General features: G+C 39.2%; 1 protein-coding gene across 5 annotated transcripts in view; it reads right to left on the reverse strand.

Annotated features, from left to right (window-relative positions):
* LHFPL3 (LHFPL tetraspan subfamily member 3) overlaps positions 1 to 17,533 on the reverse strand; it is a 599,911-nt gene that overhangs the window by 227,835 nt on the left and 354,543 nt on the right. For all 5 annotated transcript variants that reach the window (XM_079932083.1, XM_079932084.1, XM_079932085.1 and 2 more), the window contains exon 2: positions 8,382 to 8,618. In XM_079932083.1, coding sequence (XP_079788209.1) covers positions 8,382 to 8,618 — 237 coding nt within the window. The remainder of the gene's footprint in view (positions 1 to 8,381; positions 8,619 to 17,533) is intronic.

Here is a 17,533-nt window from a genome sequence, read left to right on the forward strand (position 1 = left end):
GACTGCTGTGGTTTTGCCCATTGCTTGGCACACAGCAAGCACAGAGTACATTTTTGTGCCTGTTGAAATAAGGCCTAAAGAGGTACACTGATTTGCTGAGTGGCAGAGTTACAGTATATTGTTCCAACATGCCGTTCTCTGATTCTTTAAAAATATGTATCTATGTGTAACATGCAGGCAAATTTATTTCCTTTGCAATCCATGAAGTAAGAGACAAACTGCTTCGTGTGCAGGGAACATGTTAACTGGGACATTTACTTACACGATTCTTTCATGGAATTGATTCAATAAAAGTAACAATAACAAGTGCTTAAATTTATTAAGCATTTACTATGTGCTGAGAACTATAATACTGGATATAACAGATAAATAAGACATAGTCCTTGCTCTCAAGAAACTTAGAGTAAAAAATGTAATTTGCGGGGTTTTTTTGGGGGGTGGTCATATTTTGTAAAGCACTAATAGAACACCTATTTCTGCAAGTAATCTCAACATTTATTTATCTCAGCAGTATCCGCTTGGCACTGTGTCCTTACCTCCCCTACTAGACATTAAAAACAGAAGATGCGATACACACACACTCACACTCACACTCACACACACACACACAACGGAATACTATTCAACGATAAAAAAGAACGAAATTTTGCCATTTGCAGCAACATGGATGGACTTGAAGGGCATTATGCTAATAATAATAAGTCAGAGAAATGTCAGACAGAGAAAGACAAATACTGTATGATATCACTTATATGCAGAATCTAAAAATACAACAAACTAGTGAAAATAACAAAAAAGCAGACACATATGTAGAGAACTAGTGGTTACCATCAGAGAGAGGGAGGGGGGAGGGGAAATGTAAGACTGGGGGACTGGAAGGTACAAACTGTTAAGTATAAAATAGGCTACAAGGATATACTGTACAACACGGAGAATATAGCCAATATTTTATAATAACTATAAATGGAATATAACCTTTAAAACTTGTGAATCACTGTATTGTATATCTTTATATAATATTGTACAGCAACTATATTTCAATAAAAAAATCAGGACCCCCCCCCCCAAAAAAAAAACAGCTGTTTCTCCTTTGCCACGGGCAAGTGAAGTGACAGGTTACATTTTCAGTGTGTTCTTCAACCTCACAATGGAATCAGTGAACATGCAGCAAGAATGTAAACATCACTTGCCAAAAAAGTTTCATGTACACTAAAAAAACAAGTCTGAGTAGGGACACTAAGCCCCAAGGAGATTTAACTAGGATGAAAGTCAAGAACACTAATGTTTCATTTGGTACCTGTGCTTCTCCAGGTAGAGCATGTGGAAAAACACCAGAGACTCCAGCATGAATAAGAGGAAAGCTAGAGGGGTTCATTGTTAGGAAACTAACTAGATAAACAGGAAGCAACTAAACTACTGGAGAATATTTATGGGGGAGAAAAAATTTTCAGAGGTATATTTGTGGCCTAGAAGTGTAAATATGTAGATAAGAATACCAGAAATAACAGACATCACGAACTGAGATGGGGAAGACCGTGGGGGAAGGAGGCTTTGTGGGAAAGATAAGGAGCTCAGTTTGGGAAAGTTTCTTAAGTTTGAGAAGCTAATTTACATATTAAAAAAGGGTGTCAAGTAGGCAGTTGGGTATATGAGACCAGAGTTCATTGGAGAGGTGGGAGGTGGATTAAATTTGGGAGTCATTAGGGTACAGCAGTCATTTAAAGTCACGGGAATAAGGACACAGACCTACTAGAGAGTGGACTTGAGGATGTGGGGAAGGGGAAGGGTAAGCTGTGAAAAAGTGAGAGAGTGGCATGACATATATACACTACCAAACGTAAAATAGATAGCTAGTGGGAAGCAGCCGCATAGCACAGGGAGATCAGCTCGGTGCTTTGTGACCGCCTAGAGGGGTGGGATAGGGAGGAGATATGGGAACATATGTGTATGTGTGACTGATTCACTTTGTTGTAAAGCGGAAACTAGTACACCATTGTAAAGCAATTATACTCCAATAAAGATGTTAAAAATAAATAAATAAAGTCATGGCAGAGATGAGATAACCTGGGATATGAACATAGATACAGTGGAGAGATAGATAGTGAGGAATCAGCAAAGGAGACTTGAGCCCAGAGCCCCACAGAGGCAAGAGGAAATCTAGGCAAGGTCAGCTACTGGAAGCCAGCTAAAGACAGACCTTCAGATAGTGCCAGCAGTCAGTTGTGAAAGGTTGCTGATAAGTCAATACAAGGATTGATAATCGACTATGAAATTTAACAATTAGGAGACTGGGGGTGACCTTCATAAGACAGTGTCTGTGAAGTGCTGGGGGTGAGAACTTGAATGGAGTGAGCTCATAAAAGAGTGAGAGGAGAGGAATTAGAAGCTCCAAGTATATAAAACAACTCTATGAGCACTAAGGTCTGCTCCAACTGAGACTGACGTGAGCCCTTCTGAAAAAGTGTCAAGATGTATGCCATTTTTTAGAGGTACACTCTGAGATGCTTTGATGACCAAGGGGGCTTTATTCAAATCCCAGTGGGAAACAGACAATTCACTATGGCCTTATTAAAGCTTTAATTCAAAGCACTTGAAGGTACTTTCTTTCCTACGCTTCCTGATCTTACCTCACCAGGTTTTTATAAAGTTACAGAGTCAAGTAAGAGGATGAGTTTTAAATCAAGGCTTTCCCCCATTCTCAAGTGTATTAAACTTTTGATTGAATAATATTATCTAAAAGCTACCAAACGAAAATAAGACTATACTCTTACTTGCACAGGGCTGACTACTCAAGTGGAAAGCAATAGAATCAGCATCCATAAAGAATTGATTACATCATGTTGTGTTATTACACAACAAAAAGAACTCGAAATTTCAAGTAAAATGATTTGTGTTTGAGTCCTGGATCCATTCCTTCCTAGCTGTGAAAATTTACACAAAATACTTAACTTTTATGGGCCTCGGTTTTTGACGTGTAAAACTAGGATGATGGTAACTACTTCACAGGATTATTCCAAAAATCAGTTAAAATGTCATATGGGGGAAATGATTAGCAATAAGTAAAGCCTATATCAATATCACTGATTATAAATTGCTTCTACATCTATGCTTTTGGCGGATTCTCCCAACCCTACAGAGGAGGCAGAGCTGGGTATTATCATTCCCATTTTAAAGAAAGTGAAGCTGAGGCTCTGAGATGTTAAGAGACTTGTTCAAAGTCACATGACTAATCAGGGCCAGAGTTGAGACCAGAAAAAAAGTTTGTGTCTGTGATCTGGGGCCTTGTTCACTGTCCAGGTGTCCACATGCACATCACACAGTATGGGAATCTAGTGGAGCGAGGAGCCTCCTCTGCATGGGACAGAGTTTCTAAATCTGACTCATTCTCCTCTTGGTGGTGTGCACGAGTGGGGCTGTGACAGCAGGTTCAGTGGGGAGGTACACGGCTGAGGGAGAAACGCCTAGGCATCCTGGACCTCCCTCCCCTTGACCTTTATCTTTCCCTTCTCCTAGTCACCCCTGCAGTGCTAACAAGTCCCTAAAAGAGCCTTTAGTGTATTCATTGCTCTGAGGGTAGAAGCTATTACGACTCTCAGAGCATCCTTAAAGGACGCCTCTGAAGGTGTCCCTTGAATTGGAATATTTTACAGCTGGAAGAAACCTCAGATGCCATTTAGGTAAGTCTGCATTTTACAGAGGAGGAAGCTGAATTCCGGGACTATTAAGATACGAATGCAAGGCTCCTCGGGTCACATCACACCAGCTCTGGGCAATGCACACTCTTTCCACAGACCACACTACCGCCCTCAATGAGGCCGTGGCACGGCATGGTACCTTAACTCAAAATCTTGAAGCATTTCTCAATTAGTTATTTAAGTAAAATGAATTTATTCTAACTCCCCCTATTACAGCATTAAAGAGCTTAAACCACTTAATAAATAAGAGGCAGCTGGAGTCACCTCTTGATGGATAATCATGTTTTCTCATTTGAAGTTAAAGTGCTAGAAGACAAAGTGACTTTAAATCTGCTCAGGAGAGGCCCCAATTATCTGATAAGCAATTCCAAAGACCATACACATAAACGCAGAAATAGACCTCTTTATGAATGGTGTCTGACAAGGAAAGAGATATTTGTGGCATAGGAGCTCTTGAAAATGTAATTATTTATCCTTTCACAATTAATGAAAGAAACTGAAAATGAAGCTTTCATTTCAAATCCTTTTTATCTGGATGAAACTTTAATTTTACATAATGAAATTGACTTCACAGTTCAGTGTGTTAAAATATGCACTTAAGCAGCATATGAAGGTTAAATGCCGACGGTTGTTGGCTCATTTAGAAATCATGCTGCCCAACGCCCAAAACAAGAATGAACACCTGCCTGTCTGCTACTAGCCCCAGATCCAGGGACAGCACACAGCCTGCAGGGCTGGCTCCCCTCAACATGCAGGGGATGCAGTTGAGTTTTCTCGCATATGCCGACTCCTGTATAAAGTCAGTTGGATATTTAGAGTTTTCACTCCTCTTTGTTTTTCAGTGGGGCTGTTTTTTATTTGTTTTTTTGTTTGTTAGAGCGCCATAGATGATTAACTTTCTCTCTTACAGAAGTCTGCCCTAAGACAACACTTGCATCATCAAAGTTGTTGCTTTCAGTTTGGTGAAACAATGTTAAAACTCCTTTATTCAGATTTTGCCATTTCACAATTTATGATAAATTTCAGCTTAGACCTCTTTCAAATTATATTTACACTCTTGGAAAAGGAGGACCTTATGAAATGCTGTGGGAGGTGTGGTATGGGAACATGAAAAGGGGATCGAGGTGAGTTCACTGGACATTTATCTTAAGAGACAGAGGTGGAGATGTTCATCTGTGGATCTCCCTGTTTTCCCTTTGAATAGCACCTTTGTGACAGTTAATTTATGGCTCTGGAGCATCCTATGGAGCACCTTTCACCCTAAGACTCTGTAAGTGGAGTAAAGGCAACAATTAGAGCTGCATTCCCTTCCCTTCTCTGATATAGGCTGTAACAGTGATTCTTGTTTTGACCATTGGGGTGGTTGCTGGGAAAGACTTATGGATCTAAGCAATGTCTTATTGTACTGAACTCATTTGGTGGCTTTTCTAGATATACAGCACAATTGTATTATTAGATTACAAAAGCCACATTAAGAAGAAACGATAATGAGACCTTTCAGGACAAACTTCTTCGAACTGGGGGCATATGCCACATTTGCAGGTTTATTCTTTCTATAATGGTCCTGCTACTTGTTATAAGATGTAGGTTGTTAGGATGATTGACAGGCCATAAAACTGGAAGACTGTAAAAGATACTACAGTGTGGGTGGTGATATAACCTATATCATAACCTATTTCCTCTTCTGAGTCAAAGCTTGAGTTATGGTATTATCTGCTTCCATGATACCAGAAGGCATCACGTAGTTTATAACATCTTCCAAAATTCCATGAGCTAGATTTGCCTCTTGTTTCATTGCATTGCCCTGGAACCCAAAGGAGGCCTTAGCTATCACAGGACATCACGTTAGTTTTATCAGTAAAAAAAAAAAAAATTGATAGTGGAAAACAATGTTTCAATAAGGGAAAATTTATATTAACGTAGCCATGCAAAGTACCTATATAAAACCAATTTCACAATTACAACTTATTCTTACAGATCCTCAGGGAAGTGAAATCTGAGAGAAGGTAACAATGATGTATTTAGTTTTGGTTACTGCATGCACTTCAAAGCCATTAAACTACTGGTTAGTGAAACTATGTTCATACACAAACATACAAACAAACCACTGATTGGTTTTCCCTCAAACAACCTAAGTTTTTGCAAGTTTTAACAATGAACAAGTGTTTAAATAATAACAAACAATAACGGCTACTCTCTACAACTGTAAATCTCCTACCGTTTCTCAGAAACATGCAGGTTTGATTACATTTTATACAAGGCTTAGAAAACCTTGCTCTGATTTTTACAACACCCTATTGTTTACGGATCAGAAGTGCCTGGGTAATAGAACTGTTGATACATTCTCAGAGTTCCAGGAAAAGCAATTTCAATTGTGAAATAAAAATGTGGTAGAATTGAAATGTTTCATCAATATGGCTTGGTGTTCTCTGCTGCTTTATTAGATCTATCTGATTTGATACAGATGAACTGCTACTGATTTTAGTCCTTCAGAACCAGATGGAAAAAACTCTAGAATACATCCAAATATGATACGTTCAAATGGAGAAGATGATGAACACAGAAAAATTATTCACAGATAGTCCCTAAACCTTATATTGGCCTATTTTAATCTTCTTTCTCATTAATGCTTTTACAAGGTGTTTCCAATATATCATTGAGTAGAAAATGATGCTTTCTTTAATAAAGACCTAGACAGAAGGGATCAGACATCCACATTTAACTGAATCAGCTGGTAGAAAAGACCCATCTTGGAAACTGTTGATTATTATTCTATAATCCTGCCTGTTCCGTCCTGAAGTATGAATTCAGGAGAATTCTCAGTTGTATGTGTGATTGTGAGTTAGAATTCTCAGTGGCCAAGTGAAAACATTCCTGGCTTTGTTATTTTTTTCTTCTGAATTTTCTTCTTCTTTTATGTGGTCAAAGGATATCTGGAACGTTAAAGGTTCTCAATATAACTTTGAATTGTACAGTGAATAAATAGAATTCTGGGTGGTGGTGAGAATCAAGCATTTGCAGAACAAAGTAGTTTTCTTTAATTCATTCTCTAGGGAAAGGTAATTTATTCTAATATTGAGACATCTCTACTATTAAATGTGAAGTGAAGTTAACAGGACAGAGACCCGTCTGTGTACATCCAACAAGACACAAAGACAATAGCCAAGGGCACCAAATTAATGAGTGCATGTGAAAGCACTTTAAACCTGCAACATGCTTTATAAGTGTAATCAGCATCTAGAAAAGGCAACTCAGAGGGAGGTAGTCATGTTTTTAGGAAGTTCAGCACTATTCCCCTATGAAAGGATTATTTTTGTGTTTAGAATATTTTTGATAGACCCAAGTAAATTAATATGTATTCTGTCTATAAATCAGAGGAATAAAGGGCTCGCGGGTGACTGCTCCTCTCCCGGACTTCTCTATTCATCTCTTTATAGTTCATGGCTTATGAGCATAAATTGTGATGCTCTAAGTATAAAGCTTGCTACACTATCGTTACATGTGACATTCACGTAGATACTAATGTATGCTTATATTTGAGGCATGTTGAGGCAGCGAAGTTTTTCAAGTAAACACTACTTGAAATAAACTAAATTTCATAATTCAAAGATGGATTTAGTTCTTAATTAGGAATAAAAGCTAGAAGAAGGAGCCACTTAGTTGAAGGTGCTGATACAAGTCCAAAGTATTAAAGATAACATAAAGACAAAACAATTTAATGAACCTAAGGCTTTAACAAAACAGAGACAGTAAAATTCTATCCCAAGAAATTGTTTTAGAAATGTGGAAAGAAAATTAAAAGATTTATCTTGAATAACGACTTGCTAGCTCTTACTGGCACACTAGAATATTCATGTATCATTCACTAGTCAATGTCCTATTTTCTATCCTAGTTTGTGTGTGTGTTACAGAAGGCATTTTCTTTTTGAAGAGAAATTTGAAGACTTTTGATTACCCAGATAACACATTTTAAAATTCAGCTAATTAGGTAAACACTGAAATATCTAACTGTAACTATTTGTGGCCAGTATCTCTACCTCTTTCTGAGAGGTTGAGTCTGAATTCAAGTATATTGATGGTGAGCAGTTTAACAAAGACGCTTATAGATGATTCTCAAAGACTCCCCAGGCATTTATTTCAACCTGGAAAATAGCTGAATAGGTGGCGAGAAAGCACTTGCTGTTTGGCCAAGTAGCGCCTCCCCACACCCACCCCCCCAAAAAAGTTGTTGTTTCATAGCCATGGACTCAGAAAGCCTCAGAAAGGTAAACATAAAAATACACTATTTTAATTGTGTAAATGTCTTGAGTCTGGGAAAAGTCTGTGAACTAGACACCATTAAAAGATGCAGTATCTGCTAGTCCCAAACTCCCAATCCATCTTCCCCAACCCTCCTCCCCCTTGGCAAACAAGGTCCTACTGTATAGCACAGGGAACTATATTCAACATCCCGCAATAAACCATAACGGAAAACAATATGAAAAAGAATGCAGATATATGTATAACTGAATCACTTTGCTGTACAGCAGAAATTAACACAACACTGTAAATCAACTATACTCCAATTTTTTTAAATGCAGCAAATTAGACCCAGAGGGGATGCACTGCTCCCAGACGGGAAAGAATGCAGAGTGTCATTTTTTGTGTTTGAGGTGTCCAGGTAAGAGTTCCCCAAAGCAATCTTACCTTTGTTTTCTGCCTTCAGTTCCTCTGCCATCAAGCTGTCTTGTCGGTTACCAAGCACGAATGCCAGAAACGAGAGGATGAGGGCATCCAAAATCCCAATGATAGCCAGGATGTAAGCCCAGCGGACTGAACAAGCCCCAAGAGTGTACTTGTCTGTCTTTTCTCCACACATCCGTTTTACTTCATCTGAATCCCAGCCATCAGGGAAAATCATACAGCCAAGCACAAGGCAGGCAGCTTAGAGAGAGAGGAAAAAAAGAGAAAAGGAGTTACATAAATTCCATTTTAGCAAATATAGCTACTATGTGTCAAATCATTGTCCAAATTCTTGATGTCAAAACCAGCAAATCTTACTGCTGTCCAACCCTGAGTGATTTTTTCCTGGTTAACTTAATAGCAGCCCAGCACTCTGCAGTGAAAGGGGCTCTGGGAACACTCTTTTCAGTGGGACTGAGCATTGTAAGAGAGGTTAAGGTATGTTGATCAATAAGAAAATACTAAAAAAAAAATTGAATTTGAGTGCATTTGTAGAAGGCTTCCACTGCAAATAGGCCACAGGCAATCCTAACACTGCAGAATGACAATTCAATGATGGCTCTGAAGAGCTATAACAGCAGCCAGGTTGGGGATTAGGATAACATGGAAAATACCAGAGCATATATTGACTTGGAGTCACAGTAAAAAATAGTTTCATATTGTGATCTCCAACATACACACTAAAAAGTTTCTTGAAACTACACTTACCACATGCAATGCACTCTGATATTTTCTAGTCTATTCTCCGTTCTATTTCATTTTTTAAAAGGCCGAAAATCATGGTAATGCAGTGTGGCACCACAGAGCTTTTATGGAAATTCAGGAATTTAAGGAGAATACTTATGTTCTATTTCCCAAATATCACCATGTAAATCATACGAATACTTTTCAATAAGAATCTGTTAATTTGAAGGCTTTTGTTGCTACTCTCTTTACATTTAATCCAATTATTTGAGGGTAAATGATGACAGTGTTAGGTTGCACAGAGCATTCTGAACAGGTAGTTCACACATTAATTCAACAACTGCTTATCGAGTGTCTCCTAAGGAGTACCAGACACAGTTCTTGGTGCCATCAAGGAAAGAGACATGGTTTATGTTATCATAGACTTTACGTTCTGTCAAGAAAAGAGACATGGTTTATGTTATCATAGACTTTACGTTCTGTCAGGAAAGGAGGCAAAAAATGAGTAAGCATGCAAATAAAATAATTCTAAGTTGTAATAAGTAATAGGCAAGAAAGAAACAAAGGGCTCAGAGAATAGCGGGTGGGACCTTCTTTAGAGAAAATGATCACGTAAGGCCTCTTGAGGGGATGACATTTAAGCTAAGGCCAAAAACAGGCAAAGCACTAGACATGTGAAACAGATGGGAAAGATGTCTCAGGCAAGAGCATGGGCAAAGGCCCGATGTGGGAAAGAGGCTTGGTGTTATTTCAGAAACTACCAGGAGATTAGTGATGGGGGTGGAGAAAGAGATCGTGTTGATGCTGTGAGGCAGGCAGGGGCTATGCATCCCAGCAGGTCATTGTTTCCAGGGCATGTAACTAAAGAAGACTTGCATGGCACAACCCAGTTAGAGTTCTGTGACTGTCGGAGGCAAACAATCCCTGAAGCTGGCAGGAGCAAGTCCCACACAACTCTTACCTCACTGCAACTCACTGAACAAGCCAGAAGTAGACAACTACTATCTTACTTTTTAACAGGAGCACAGCTCTACAAGACAGGTCTGGAGGAGACAGATACCAAGAGGGGTGACAGGAAGGAAGACTGCCTGGGAGAACTCTGATTTAGGATTCCTTGTTATTTTACAGGATGATAGTTCAAAACTTTGGGTCACACTTAAGTCCTCTCTTTTCTTTGCCCCACATCACAAATGTTGCCATGCTTCTCTTACCTACCTGTGCAATATCTCCGCATAGGCACTCCTACTTTAAGCCTTCATTATCTCTCAAAAGGAACCCTAACTTCCCTCTGCCTTCTGTTCATCCTCACTGTATTTCACATCACACATTACTGCTCACGCTCAAGATGTCTTGCTGGTTCCCACTGGTACTGAAGAACACTCAGACACTCAGCTAGGTATTCAAGGATCCACGGTCCAGCCCCTACTTAGTTTCCAGTCCTCTTCCCCTTTATACTCTCCACTTCATGTGGGTTGAAATACACATGATCCCCTGTCCATGCACCAAGTTTTTGGATCTCTGTTTTCTCTTTTGCCTGGAGAATTTGCCACTACTGTCCCTAAATACTCTACTCTTTTTTTTTTTTTTTTTTGCGGTACGCGGGCCTCTCACCGTTGTGGCCTCTCCCGTTGCGGAGCACAGGCTCCAGACGCGCAGGCTCAGCGGCCATGGCTCACGGGCCCAGCCGCTCCGCGGCATGTGGGATCTTCCCGGACCGGGGCACAAACCCGTGTCCCCTGCATCGGCAGGCGAACTCTCAACCACTGCGCCACCAGGGAAGCCCAATACTCTACTCTTTAACATTTAACGTTCAGTCAAAAGCAACATTCTCCACAGAGTGAGCCATCTCAAATTCTCCTTGAACTACATTATTGCCCTTCTCTGAACTCACATAGCTGTTGACTGCATTGATCTTAAAGTTCTTATTGTTGTTGTTTTACGTGTGTTACAGTTATTTATTTATAAGCATTATCTCAATTATAGACTATAAGCTTTCTGAGGAAAGAATCATCATATTAAGCTAAGTTAAGTCATATTAAGTTAAATCATCATATTTATAGCACCTAAAAGAGTGCCTTGTAGATAGTTGGCAATAAAATACTTTTGAATCAGAAACTGAATGAAACAAAAAGACAAATTATAGCACCTAGACAGTATACTCTAAAATATAGTTTACAGAAGTCAACATCACAACTAGCAAAGGTCACCAATCTAGTTAAATATGGATTCATACTTCGATAACATTTAACAGAGGCAATTGTTTTATAACTTGACGACAGATTACAAGTACTTGGGAGATTAGAAAAAGTGGAGCTGATGATTTGAAAATACTTCAAATTCCCATTCCTTCTGTAGTTTCTAGCATTCAGTACCAACATGCTCTCCAAGGCATTTCTAGTAGTAATCATCTTTGTATTTTAAAAAACATGTGGTTTCCATGAGTGAAAATTCATTTTATTTGGGAAGACCCAGATTTTTAAATCTAAACCGTATTTCAGAAAAATCACCTCTAAGGAAGCTATGTTACATGGAATATCTTCTAAAATATTCTAAATGCTTTTTAACATAATTTTTATTTATGACAATATTACTTAAAAAGGAAAATCAATTTTTTTTTTTAATGAATGGGAATCATTTGGAGCATGGTAACATAGTTTTAGCTAAACTTAATAGACATCACCAAGTGACTCAAGTTCAGACAGGTTATTGGACATCATAGGACAATTCCACTGGAATAGGATGTTTGTGGAATGCTGACATCAACAAAGACATCTTTTCTCAAAGTCTTTATGCACTGAGGGTAGACTATCTTAAAAATTTTCATTTCTGGAAACTCTGAATTACATACTGGAATAAAAAAAGCAGAGGCAGAATTCACACTCTGAAGCTAAAACCACAGGAGACTATGAATGGCAATTCATTATTCCCTATCTTCAAAGTATATGATTTCCTTAATCAAATTTTAAGTGAAGAATCTGGGAAGATAGAGGATATAATATACCCCATTGTGCTTCATTTTACGCAATGGGTATTTTTGCTGAAAGTAACAAAAATAGAATTTTTGAAGTGCAATTTTTATTTTCAATATGGTCTAAGGGAGTTGGCTGTTCAGAGGAATCTTTTTTTTTTTTCTTTTGCGGTACGTGGGCCTTTCACTGTTGTGGCCTCTCCCGTTGCGGAGCACAGGCTCCGGACCCACAGGCTCAGCGGCCATGGCTCACGGGCCCAGCCGCTCCGTGGCATGTGGGATCTTCCCGGACCGGGGCACGAACCCGTGTCCCCTGCATCGGCAGGCAGACTCTCAACCACTGAGCCACCAGGGAAGCCCCAGAGGAATCTTAAGATAAAACCTGGGCTGATAACAAGGTCGGGTTTTGGCCTCCCAGGGAAAAAGGTTTAGGTCCCCCACTCACAGGTGGACTCCAGGTGTCCTTCAGGCCAGAAGGCACTGGAATTTGTACTGCATTCTCCACTCCCTTCTTGTTGGCTGTCTCTTAAGGTGAAAGATCTGATCTTTTAAAAAAATTCATCTGTTTTGAAAATCTGAATGGTTCTGTAGTAGGATAATAGAAAATGAAACTCAATTGCATTTAAAAGCTTTCAAAACTTTGTTAAGTGAAGTCTGTGATTAAAATCCAATTTTTAAATAAATATATCCTATCTTTTTGAAAGCTGTGCTTCTAGATGGCCACTGCATAACAAATTTTATTTTCTGACAATGTATTATCAAATATACATTTTCTTCTCACCCTATCCGAACTTCCCCAACTTGGCTGTTTTATTTTTGAAAGGCAAAGCCCCCTCCCCAAAGTTATAGTGTATTAAAGATTAATTTAAACCATTAAGATAGTTTAGGCTCTGTTGGTTTCTCAGGAAAGGTATGGTTATTACATTCTGCATTAATGCTTGAGTGCTATTATAAATTCTGTTTTCTGGCATCCTATTAACCAGAACCTCACTAACCTGCACGATTTGTAGAGCCGCTAGAAACTAACAGCTGTTTGTAATCCTGACTAAGAAGTACCTGCAAGATGCTAGGCTAATGCCTCAGTCAACAAAGGATGAAATAATATTCCTGTTGGCTTTATAATTATTTCTAATTCTTTACAAATTGATCATCCTGTAAGACGCAGCACCACCACTATACTAAACATTAGCGTATACAAGGCACCAGAACATCTGATTAACTTGGACATGCTATTTCCTGACTGGGAGGGATAGTGGAGAATTAGTTCCAACTGGGCTATTATCCAAAAACGGTTCCTTATTAGAATGTCACCTAGAAAATGACTAAGTTACTCGCAGTTATATATTCCTTCATTTAAGCAGTAGTTTTTCCAGAAGTATATCAGAGAACATTCTTGAATATTAAAGAGAAACAAGAGCTCACAAGCTGGAAGTGAGCAGAGAATAATGATGAAAAGAAACCTATGTCCTTACGGAACGCTGCCATGACATCTTCTAATCTAGAATATACAATCAAGGCACCTTTGTGAGGGCAGCACTGTTGATTTCAATTTTAAGCATATTCCAAATGGCTAGGAAGCATTCACATTCTAAAAGGAACCTCTATGTAGAGGCTGCCCACAATGGGTTCTTCTGAAATAGTACACAAACAGCTAGTGGTTCCCTAGAGCCACTAATTGCCCTGGCATTTTTCTTTGCCAAAGAGCTGAATATAACCTCTGTGAAAGAAACAGCCTCAGAAAAATCCACAACTGTTTTTAATTGGGTCTTTCTCCAAAGGGAAATGAAGCAAGAGGAAAAAAGCAATGGCGGAGGGGGGGGGGGTCTATGATTTGGGTCACTTGGGCCTGCTGATATTGCTGAACCAACTATCCTAATCAGGACTTTCAACATTGCAAACCTGAGAACGGCTTATTTTTTGGACAGGAAGGGAAGGTCTAAATTCATTCTTTTAAAAGTCTATGCACTGTTGCACAAAAAGCATTATAAACTGCCTCACGTTGCTGAAGCACTCAGAGGGAACGTGGTGAAAACAATGAACCTGAGTTCACTTTATCAATTATTCAGGCATATAGTAATTGAAGAAATTGATGCCAGCAGAGCTGCCAGGCTATGGAGGGGGAACTTTCACAGGAGGATTTTTACTCTAAACACCTGGTAAAGGAGAGACACGAAGCATTCCTACAGTTTCTTCATTAGCACACGGCCAACAAAACTGAACCCTAGTATTCATACGTCTGGAAAAGGTACTGTATTTATACCTCAGTTTACCTCTGGAGAACTGAGTTGCTAGACAATCCAGGACAAAGTACTGTGGTTTAGAGTCCAGTGGAGAAAACAAATTGTCTCCTGATCAGTTTTGGTTTTAAACCCAGTATAATTTTATGAGCATTTAACTTGGGGTCATAACACAAAAGATACAACATCCCTTAGAAAGAGGAGAAAGAGAACATTTAAATAAACAACGGGCTCTCAAAAGAGGAGAATTAGAAAGTTGTGTGGGATGAGAGAAGCTTCTCTGCACAGACGCTCAGCCCTAATTGCCCGAGTAAAGGGCGCCATGCATCCACGTGTACCTTGTGCTCAATCAGCTGGTGTGAAACCCACACCATCGGGTTTAATAGAAAGGGGAGAATCAGGAGCCCACCCACACCTGTACTTAAGAGCTACGTAGTGGAGAAAAAGCTTTTCCGGAATATGAGGAAAAACATTTAACTAAGTACAATGTACCTTGCTAACGTGCCCAAATTTTGAGGGTTACTAGCCAAATATAATTACAAATCAGAATGTAGAACTTAAAAATACAATATAGTTCTGATCTCTAGAATGCTAGTAGATGGCTTTTGATTATCTTGGATCCAGTCAGACGCCATGAAATCTTGATATGACATAGTTAATAACAGTACACACCATAATAAATAGCTAACATTTATTAAACGCTCACCATGAGTGGGGCACACTGCACATACATCATCTCATTTAATTCTCAAAGACAAACATGAGAGCACTACTTCCCGGCTTCTCTAGTTTCTAGAAACAGGGATTTTTCCTGAAATACCCTTCACTCCCCATCCCATTCTTTCTTCCTTCCCACTGAGACGGCGTGAGTCCCCTGAGGAATACGTGGAGGAGAGGTATTCTGCATACCAGCCCAGCCCCTTCCTCTCCTTACCTTAGGAGCAGTTTGCCCACATGAAGAATATACTCCACTCTTCTGTGCTGTACATTTTACACAGGGTGGGCTTGACTTTCCAGTGACGCCCAGAAGTAGGAAGACAAGTATGTTTGATTCTGGGGGTGCAGATTAGGAAGTCCTTTTGGCTGAGAGACCCAGAGTCATTTCTTCAACCTAAGCCTTCTCATCCTAAAGGGTATATTTGGTCTCCATCTGCCAGCTCTTCTCTCTCTTAGTTGGTTCAGAGCTTGGGAGGGTCCCACAGTTCTGGAGGCTAGAAGTCTGAGATGAGAGCACCAGTATGGTGGGTTTGGTGAGCACCCTCTTCTGAACTGCAGATGGCTGACTTCTCGTTGTATCCTCCTTCACATGGCGGAAAGACAGCTAGCTAGCCCTGCGGCCTCTTCTTATAAGGTCATGAATCCCATTCACGGGGGCTCCGCCCTCAGAACCTAATCACCTCCCAAAGGCCCCAGCTGCTAATACTATCATACTGGGATTAGGGTTTTAACCTGTGAATCTTGGGGAGACATAAACATTCAGTCCACTGCAGAGGGGGAACAGAGGGTTGTCATTCATTGTTTCTCCACCAACCCCAACATTATTTTCTTTTTTATGTATAGGAAAAAAGGAAGCTGAAGCACAGAATCTTCAAATAGCTTGCTCAAGGTCATGCAAAGCCCACAAGTGGTGAAACAGGATCTGAATTCAGGTAGTCTAGCTTTGGAATCTATGCTTTTAACACCACATACACTATTACCCTTTACTTAACAATAAGGATGCACATGAAATTACTTTATATTAGAGTTTAAGATTTCACTCTTTTCTTTTTTTTTTTGGCCATGCAGCGCGGCATGTGGGATCTTAGTTTCCCGACCAGGGATTGAACCTGTGCCCCCTGCAGTGGAAGCACAGAGTCTTAACCACTGGGCTGCCACGGAAGGCTCGAAATTACTTTAGAATATTTTTATTTTTACTAAGAACACTTACAGAATCTTGAAAGTGCTTGTTGTTTATAATTAGACATTTATTGAGTACATGAGCTACTACTAAACTGATGCTTAGAAACTGCTAGCTTTTATATATATAAATATTTCTTTTGTTTACATCAGTACTTTACCTAATCAGAATTTCACCTTATATGCAGTGCCAAGAACATAAGAGTAATTATAAATTATAAATGTGTGAAATGGGAATTAATGAGATTAATTATAAATAAATATATGTATATTTGGTTTTATACACATTTCCCAAAAAAAATCCAAACTTTTTTTTTTGGCTTGATATTTTAAGTTGGTTTTTGGCTTGATATTTTAACTTGGCTATCTGTTAGCCAAACATTTTATATGCTCTTAAAAGGTACATATTCCTTTTAAGAGTATATATGTGTATATATGACTATGAATATATTTACCTTATTAATTTACATATGGTTACTTACATATAGAATAAGTTCTACTTCAGGTAAAAATAAAGACATGAGTCAATTCGGTCCTATTAAAGTTTTTGTGAAGATTTACTTCTTTTAAGTAACTTCTTTGAGTTTCAATAGACACATTGTTTTAATGAATATTTCAATAAACGCAAAACCAAACATGCTGGCAGGTCACAAACTTTGAAAATTGCAGGAGAGCTCTTGAGTCAGGCAACATTTTCAAGCGCTAAAATCTATATTGCATTTCAGACACAGGACCTTAATAGAAGAAAATATCGTCTTTCTCCACAGCCTATGAACAGTACGCCTATCATCGTTCTCCCAGCAAATCTGCTTTAGCCATGGTAACACCCGGAGCAAAGACCAATTATTATCTTGCCAGCACTTTTCCGTGTGGCTCCTTGTGCCAAGCTACTTTATTTGTAAAACAGGGAGCCCTGGTCTAGATGTTTGAGTGGTTATTTACTATTTATTTTATATCATTCATATTTAGGAGTATATTTGTATTCACTTGACGCTCCATACATACACATATGACGAGAAATAACTGCATCGGTAAAGTAATTCCTGAGCAGACTCAGTGTCTTCCTGCTCAGCAGACAGACAGAGGGTGGTATCCTCGCTCTCTGCCCTAACTCAGGGAAAGGAGACATTGGCTGGAGTTTGACAAGGTCAGGAATCTCATGCCAATCCAGCTAGCAGCATTTCATTTCTCTGTAAAAAGGGGTAAACTTAGGAGCAACTGAACTCCTTCTCAGTGAGGATGAGCTCTCCCAAACCTGCCAGACTCCCCCGAAACAGAGTGCCCATTTGTACGCACTTCCCTGAAACAGAATTTGTCACCAATATAGCTTT

This window comes from Stenella coeruleoalba (assembly GCF_951394435.1).
Source record: "Stenella coeruleoalba genome assembly, chromosome: 9".
Taxonomy (NCBI): Eukaryota; Metazoa; Chordata; class Mammalia; order Artiodactyla; family Delphinidae; genus Stenella; species Stenella coeruleoalba.